This window comes from Phalacrocorax carbo, chromosome 20, assembly GCF_963921805.1.
Source record: "Phalacrocorax carbo chromosome 20, bPhaCar2.1, whole genome shotgun sequence".
NCBI classification, from domain to species: Eukaryota; Metazoa; Chordata; class Aves; order Suliformes; family Phalacrocoracidae; genus Phalacrocorax; species Phalacrocorax carbo.
The window spans coordinates 8,517,671-8,526,034 of record NC_087532.1 but is presented as its reverse complement, the minus strand read 5'-3'; the positions used below and the strand labels follow the sequence as shown (position 1 = coordinate 8,526,034).

At 61.4% G+C, this 8,364-nt stretch overlaps 1 protein-coding gene across 1 annotated transcript; it reads left to right on the top strand.

Moving 5' to 3' along the window:
- The first annotated feature begins 66 nt into the window (after positions 1-66).
- On the top strand, positions 67-8,333 carry SH2D5 (SH2 domain containing 5). Its single transcript, XM_064470502.1, has 13 exons — positions 67-197; positions 738-1,268; positions 1,420-1,466; positions 1,594-2,263; positions 3,550-3,756; positions 3,927-4,007; positions 4,127-4,201; positions 4,491-4,634; positions 4,727-4,936; positions 5,906-6,074; positions 6,175-6,277; positions 6,360-6,519; positions 7,475-8,333. The coding sequence occupies exons 5-13, from the start codon at positions 3,673-3,675 to the stop codon at positions 7,673-7,675; spliced, it is 1,227 nt and encodes a 408-aa protein (XP_064326572.1). The 5' UTR covers positions 67-197; positions 738-1,268; positions 1,420-1,466; positions 1,594-2,263; positions 3,550-3,672; the 3' UTR covers positions 7,676-8,333.
- Positions 8,334-8,364: the final 31 nt, after the last annotated feature.

Genomic DNA, 8,364 nt, shown 5'->3' with positions numbered 1-8,364 from the left:
TTCCTCGCCACAGCTTTCTCCTCTGGGAAACGTAGAGAGCAGGGAGTTACTGTCACCATGGGTTGCTGCAGAGGCAAATCTTTGTTCAGAGAACGTTGCCAGCATGAAGGAGTGTGGCTGTTGTAGCCTGAGCTGCCAAACTCTGTGGTTGGACCAACTCGTGACCTTTTTCTTCCCCATTTTCTCTGGAGACAGAGGTGAGCAAGAAAAAAGCTCAGTTTGAACCTCTTGCTCCTCTTCTCCCTGTGTCCCCAGTCAGTGGGGACAAAAAAAGACCTGCTGCAAGCTTCCCCCCTCTGCCCCGCTCATGAGAGCGGCCAGCGCCTGCGTCCAGAGCGCGCTCCGCCAGGTCCCCGGCTCCCTTGGACAGGGCAGCGCCGGGGGTGCCAACGTGACCTGACAGGCTGCTCGCGCAACGCGCTTTTGGGAAGAGCTTTGCACGCCCCGTGCTGAGGGGAGCGCGAGTACCTCTAGAAATAAAATGCAAAAAAAGGAGAAAATAGCCTTATTGAATTTATCCTTTTCAGCTGCCATCGCGGTGTGCTACCTCTGACAACTGGGAGTTTACAAAATTCTTACAGAAATGCCCTAAATTGTTCCCAGCCCTGTAACAAGGGTGCAAAGAGCAGGTTAACGAAAATCACAGCCGATATGGAACTGGGAGGGTGAAAGCCCCAAAGAGCAATCTGCGGGGCTGTAAAGCAGGTGGAAACGTTAGTTAATGGCTCTTTCCTCAGGCTCCTTGTACCGAAAAGGGGGTTTGTCGGCGTCTTCCCCCGGGCAGGCGCTGCGGTGAGCCGAATCTGAGAAACGGCCTCTCCCGTCGATGGGATATTTGTGGGGACGAAGAGGCCTTGCCCAGCTGCGGGGCATTTTGCAGCCTCCATCTTCCCAACGACATTCCCAAGCGCAACAACCCCACGTCGGTTAAAGCCCTGGTGTGGATCACGCCGATGTTTCGCACGTGAGCAGGGCTTAATTTTGCTGCGAATTAGAGCGTTGTGCTAAAACCAGCCGGTTTTGTGGTTGGATTGGCTCCCTTGGTCATCGCCAAACTCTCTGTGGTCATGGCTTTAATTGCTAATGAGATGATTTCTGCACACTGAGCCAAAAAAAAAAAAAGCTGCGGGTCTGGTTGTGTTTAATCCAAAGGACCTGATCGTCGCCACCCCGGAGGCGTCGCAGCAGCCGGGATGGGACGGGAGCGTCTCCAACCGGCATCGCATCGCCGGCAGAGCAAGCGGCGGCTCCGCTGCACGTTCGGGAAGGTTCGTGCCGGCTCCGCCGCTCACTCTTCACCAGTCTCCGCTTCCTGGCCAGACTGGGCTCCGTTATGTTATTTCTTCAGCCCCATCTGTCCTGGTTTTTCCTTTTTTCTGCCGTTTTTACGCTATCGACTGTTCCGGCGGGCTCTGCCAGGGCGTATCGCGGCGTCTCGAAGCAGCCGGCGCTGGCGGTGACCCAAGGTTTGGACGCCGCTGCTGGGACCCTTTTCCTCACGCCCTCAGGGTGTGAGACAGGGATTTCTGGATGCACCCCGTGGGGGGGGGGTAGACCCCAACTCCTCCCCAAACTGTTGCTTTCCCCGTCCAGGAGCCAAGCGCGTCCCCGGGACTGGGGGGGGCAGCTTTTGCTTCAGCCCCGTGAATTTGGCCACCCGGAGGATTTTGGAGACCCGAGGCTCTGGGTTTGCGTGGCCACTTTGCAGCGAGGTCAGAGCCATCCCTCTTTATTTTTTCCAAGTAAAAGCAGATAGCGGTGGGCAAAACTGCCCAGGGAATTCAGAAATTGGGGTGAAAAGGGTCTGAGCATCGGGGCAGGGGGTGGCGAGCGAGCAACCGCATCTGTGCGTCAGGGTTAGAAATCGCTTCTCCGCTGGGCACGCCGCAGGAGAGGGGGGGAAAAAAGGAGAGGAAAAAAATCAGTTGCATCCGCCTTTTCCAAAAAGCCCGAGCGTTTCTGCTCGCCGTCGCTTCCAAGAAACGGAGGAAAACCGGGGAGGTAAATTGCAGTGATTCATCACGGGCAGATCGGAGGCAGGAAATGAGAGTTTGCTGCCTGCCCCGTGCCCGGCGTGGGCTCGGGCTCGCCGGGGCCTGGCTGGCGGCGAGGGCCTGACGCCCACGGGTCGAGCATCCCTGCGCCGCGGCGGGAGCTGCCGGAGGAGCCGCCCGGGGAAGGAAAACAACCGGCGAAGGCCGAGAGCCGGAGAGAGGGAATATTTTCGCCTGCGTTTCTCCGGAGCCATCCAAGCGAGCTGCCTGTGAGCCGGGGAGGGGGGCTCGGCGGGATGGGGGTGTCCCTGGGGATGCTGGGTGTCTGGGTGTCGCATGCACACCCCCACACAAATTGGGGGGCAGCATCCCTCCCTTGGGGTCCTCCAGCGTGGCCGGTGGGCTGGGGGGCTCCATTGAGAAACGGAGTGTGGGAAAAAGGGGGCGGTGCTTGGGGGCTGCCTGCCCGCGGATTGGCTGGGGGGTGGGGGGGAGAGACCCCCCAAATTGTGCCGGAAAGGAGAGGGGCAGCCCTAAGCTTGCAAAGGGTATGGGGACACCCTACGGACCCCCCGCCCCCCATTAGCATGCGCTTGGAGCCGCCAGCCGCCACCTTTCCCATGTGTTTGCACCCAGGGGGCTGCAGCGGGGCCTCTGTGACACGAGTTGCACTGGTCTCAGCCTGGCTGAGGGCTGCGGAGGGCAAAACCCCTTTGGGTGGCTGGAGAGGGGCTGGGCGCATCCCTCGGTGGGTGCTCTGGCTGAAAAAGCACCCCAAAACCTGCTGCCCCAACACCGGTGTTTTGGGGATCGCCCCTGAAGGACAGCCATAGGGGTCTTGGTGCTGCGTGGCTGGCAGGGAGTGGGACAGAGCACTGGGGGGGGACCCCAAAACCTTCCTGGGGTTCGGGTTGTGGGACTGCATGCAACTTGCTCGGGGTCCGGACTGTCTGCTGGGGGCGTGGGGACCACTTGCATCTTGCTTGGGTTTCATTTGGGGCTGGGATGTGGGGTCTGCGTGCATCACATCTGAGGGCGGGATCTGGGGACCCTCGCATCACGCTCATGGGCAGGACGTGGGGGGGCTGCCTACACCCTGCTTGGGGCAGGGACGTGGGACCCTCGCACGGTGCTCAGAGGAGGACATGGGGACCCGTGGGTGGGGGGTCGGGACATGAGGGCCTTCGCATTGGGGTTGGGGTCAGGCTGTGGGGACTCCTGCATGGCATTAGGGGTCACGGGGGGACCCTTGTGCTGGAATTGGGATGTGAGGCCCCTTGCATGGCATTTGGGGTCACAGGGGGACCCTTGCATGGTGCTCGGGGTGGGGACACGGGCACCCTTGCATTGGGTTTGAGGTCAGGACTTGGGGACCCCTTTATTAGGATCAGTATGGAGGGAGCCCCGCTTTGGGGCCAGCGCCTGGGGATGTCTGCACTGGGGCCAGGACTTGGGGACCACCGTACGGGGACCACAGCATCTCCCCGGGGCTCAGCGGGCTGGAAACGGTGGGGATGGAGGGGGCAGGTTGTGTCTGCCCCCTTTCTCCTCACAGGGACCACCACCAGGGGCCAGATCCGGGCTCCCTGCCACCCTGGGCGGCTCCGGATAATTCGGATGTGGCACTGGAGCCGCTTAACCCCCTCCTGATCCGCCTTCACCCTGAAACCCCGCTGCCATGAGGAAGAAGCCGGCCAACGGGAGGGGGCCGGATCCTGCAGCCCCCCAGCAGCGAGCCCGGGGCATCACCAAGCCGGCGGAGGTGATTTACCCATGGGGGGGGACTCCAAAATGGGGTTTGGGTGCGGATGTATCCCCGTGACCCCCCCCAAAACCATCATCTCAGGGTGCTCTGGTTGCCCCGGGGGGGGCAATTGCAGCGTGGTGGGGGGTTGTTGCTGACATGGGTGGGTTTTTGTCCCCCCCCCCCAGTATGTGGGCTCCTTCGTGGTGGAGGGCTTGGACCTGCAGCAGCAAGCGGGGCGGCTGGAGGAGCAGCTGCAGGCACTGAAGGTTGGGCATCCACCACCGTCCCCCCTCACCAGGAAACAGGGGGCCCCCGAATAGTAGGGGGCACCCCCAGGTGACACAGCCTGGACCCTCCCCCTCAATGCTGCATCTCTCCTGGCCAGGACTGCCCCAGGAGGAGGCCGGTGGTGCTGAGGTTCAGCTTGCAGGGGCTGAAGGTCTATGGGGCCGATGGGGAGGTAAGGGTGCTGGGGGGGTGTTGGGGGTGCTGGGGGGGTGTTGGGGGTGCTGGGGGGGGTTACGGGTGCTGGAGAGGTGCTGGGAGGGGTGTTGCACCCCTCCGATCATTGCTTTTCTCTTGGGAACCTGCTTTGCATTTGCAAATAGGGTTGCAACCAGCTGCGCGTTTGCAGGGTCGCAACCTGCCGTGCAAATATAGGGGCGACCCCGGTGTCGCTTGCGCCCCGGGGGGTGCGGGGGTGCTCGGCCCCCAGTGACACCACCACCGCCGCCGCCTCGTCCCCGCAGACGCTGCTGATGGCGCACGCTCTCCGCCGGATCCTGTACAGCACGTGGCGACACGCCGACCGCCAGTTCGCCTTCGTCGCCCGCAACCCTCGCGGCCCCGCAAGCACCCTCTTCTGCCACCTCTTCGTGGGGCCCCCGGGCGAGGTGTGCGGCCCAACCTCCTCCCCCAAAAACCCCCCCCCCCACCATTATTATTATTTTTAATATTTGCACGCAGCTTCTTTCGCCTCCGCCAGGTCCAGACCCTGCACCTCTTGCTCTGCCGCTCCTTCCAGCTCTGCTACCTCCTGGCGCACCCCGAGGAGCAGGCGGGCGAGGGGGAGCCCCCCGGGGCCGGGGTGCTGCGGGAGCCGCTCAACCCCGAGGAGGTGTCGCGCAACGTCAACGCCCTCGTCTCCTTCCGACGTCTGCCTGCGCCCGCCAGCCTCGGCTCCCTGGGCATAGGGGTAGGTGCGCCCTGCCACGGTGCCGGGTGCTGCTCCACAGGCCTTTCACAATGGTTGCTCGCAGGGCGCTTGCGTGCATGGCATTTTTGCATGGCGCGTTATTGCACAGTACATTTTTACATGGTGCATTGCACGGCCTTTTCTTGCACAGCACTTCTTTGCACAGCCGTACGTGCACGACCCGTTTTGCGCGGCATTTTGCGTGGCAGTTATTGCATGGCCTTTCCTTGCAGGGCATTTTGCATGACACGTTATTGCACAGCATGTTTTTGCAAGGTGTCTCACATGGCATTTTGTTGCACATCCTTTTTGTACAGCATTTCTTTGCACAGCAGTATATACACAGTGTTTTGCACAGCCTTTTCTTGCACATCGTTCCTCAAGGCACACTTCTGCACAGCGCATTTTGCAAGGCCCATCCTGCACAGCCTTTTCTTGCATGGTGTTTTGCACAGCCTGTTTTAAATGGCCTTTTGCGGGGTCGTTTTTTGCACGGTATTTTGCACGATCTTTTCTTGCACATCATTTTGCACAGCCTTGTCTTTCCACCGTCCTTTCTTGCATGGCATTTTGCATGGGGTGTATTTGCACAGCATTTTTTTGCGCAGCAATTCTGCATGGTGTTTTGCAGGACGTTTTTTGCATGGCATTTTTTTGCACAGCAGTTGTTTGTGGGACGTTTTGTATGGCTTCTTTTTGTAAAACGTTTTTTCACAGAAGATTTTTTGCATAGCATTTTTTGCCCGGTGGTTTTGGCACGGCATCTTTTGCACGGTGATTTGCACGGCATTTTTTTTCCCCCAGCATTTATTGCATGGCATTTTTGCATGATGTTTAGCACAGCTTTTTGGGGTTTTTTTTGCATTTTTTGTACAGCTTTTTTTTTTTTTCCCCCCCCACGGTGTTTTGCACGACATTTCACACAGCGGGCACCCCCAAACCCCCCCCTCACACCCCTCCACCCTCCAGGAGCGGCGGCCGGAGGCGGAGGGCAGAGCTGGCGCCTGGCGCCCAGGGAACCCCTACTGCTCCCCCGTTCTGGTGCGCAAAAAAGCCATCCGCAGCAAAGTCCTGCGCTCGGGGGCTTACCGGGACTGCGGGGGCGAGAGCCAGCTCCACCAGCCGCCTCGCGACGCCGGTGAGTGCCCGCAGGGGACACTGAGGCACGGGGGAGGGCACGTAACCCCAGTTTTGTGGGTTTTTGGGGGGGCAATGAGGGGATTAACAGGCTCCCGCAGCGGCGGCAGGCTGGGAGAGCAAAGGGGCGAGGAGCTTGGCCTTCCTCCCCGAAAACGAGAGCGTCCTCGCCGAGAGCGTGTGGGCCTTTGCCGGCATCGCCAGGTGAGTGGGACGGAGCACCCCCGCTCCTCGCCGTCACCCCCGCCCTCCCCCGCGCCCACCCGCCGCCTCGTCCCCTCCCCAGGGACGGCGGCATCGCGCTGCTGCGGCGGGACGTCCCCGGCGCCTTCCTCCTGCGCCCCGAGCCCGGCCTGGCCAAGCGCTGGTGCCTGTGGGTGCGGGCGCCCTGCGGCGTCGTCCCCTACTGCCTCTTCAGGACCCACCAGGGCAGGTTCTGCGTGGAGGTGAGGGTGCTGCGCGGGGGCGGCGGGCGCACTTGAGGCATGCGTGCACGGGTGCGGTTGCTTTGCGGTTGCAGCGGTGCGTAGTTGCACCTGGGTGAGTGCATTTGGTGTGTCCGTGCATGGGTGCACTGGTTGTTGGTGCATCGGTGCACAGGTGCGCTGGGGTGTAAGTGCATTTGGCGCACTGTGTAAGTGTGTTTGGTGCATCAGTGCGTGGATGCCTGGGTCCACTTGCTTCATGGTTGTGTCAGTGCACAGGTGTATGGTGCATCAGTGCATGGGTACACTGGTGTGTAAAGGCATTTTGATGGTTGGACTTGATCCTAGAGGTCTTTTTGAACCTTATTGATTCTATTATTTACTTTGTAAGTGCATGGGTGCACAGAGGCATTTGCTTCATGGGTGTATCGGTGCACGGGTGCATCCGTGCACAGCGCACAGGTACCAGTGGGCGTGGGTGCATGGGTGTATCCGTGCTTTGGTGTGCAATTACATTTGATTTGTGGGTACACAAGCGCATCTGTGCATGGGTACCTGGTGCACGGGTGCGTTGGTAAGCATGTTTGATTCACGGGCACGCTGGTCACAGGTGTGTTTGGGTTGCGGGTGTATCAGCGCAGAGTGCAGCTGCGTGTGGGCACACGGTGCACAGACACACGGGTGCATCAGCATGTGCGTGTATGGCTGCAGTCGGCGCAGGGGTGTATGAGTGTATCTGATTCATGTGTGCACCCGTGCACGGGTGCATTGGGTTTGTCGGTGCGTGGTGCACAAGTACACGGGTGCACTTGGTGCATGGGTGCACCTGTGCGTGGGTGCATAGGTAGGTGGTGGGTGGGTGCATAGTGCACAGGTGCGTGGGCACCCTGGGAAGGCCCGCTGGCCGCTGCGGCCTCCAGCCGTGCGGGGGGCTCACCTCTCCCCTCTTTCCCTGCGGCGGCGGCACCCATGGCAGCACTCCAACGCCGAGTTCGCCAGCGTGGCCGCCCTCCTGGCTCACTACTCCGGGGCGCCGGGGGGTTGCTTCTGCCGCCTGGCCCCCGGCCGCTGCAACCCCGGCTACGAGGAGCGGGACCCTGGCGGTGGGGCCGGCGCGCTGGGAGAGGCCGCCTGGGCCCCTGCCGCCCCCGTTGGGGTGCCGCATGAGCGGGGTTAGCCTCGCCGCTCCCTGCTCAGGCACGGCTACCCCCAAAATCCCCACTTAGCTTTAAATCGCTGCCGTCTGCCTTATTTATTCCCCTCCCGCGGGCTGCGTGCACGCTTGGCGGGCTGTACAGCGCGCCTAGTGCAATAAATGGCTCTTGTGCTACCGGAGGAGAGGTCTGTTGGCGGCTTTTTGTTCCCACTCCCCCACCATGGTGCTGCATGCAAGCACGCACGTGAGTGCACAAGCGTACATACACTTGCACGCTCTCATGCACATGCACCCTTGTGAACTTGCACTCACGCCCTTGCATGCAGACACTTGCATAATTGCACCAGGCGCTCACACACACGTGCGCTCACGCACTTGCACCCCCACACCACGCATTTGTGCTGCACTCTCGCGTGCATTCACGCACTTGGCACTCCCGCGCACTTGCAATCGCAAGCCCTCGTGCTCCTGCACCCACGCTCGCACACGCTTGCACTGTCGCACACCCACGCGCTTGCCCTCTCTTGCGTGCTCGGGGGGGTCACGCTCGTGCACTGGCGCGGCGTGCGCCATCCCAATGCCCTCCCACGCCCCCCTGACCCCCTAAAACCCTTGCACACCAGCGCTTTGCTGCACGCAAGGCTCTTGCACAAGCGCCCGCGCGCGGGCGCGTCCCCGCCGTCACGTGGCCGGGCGGGGCTGAGGGGCGG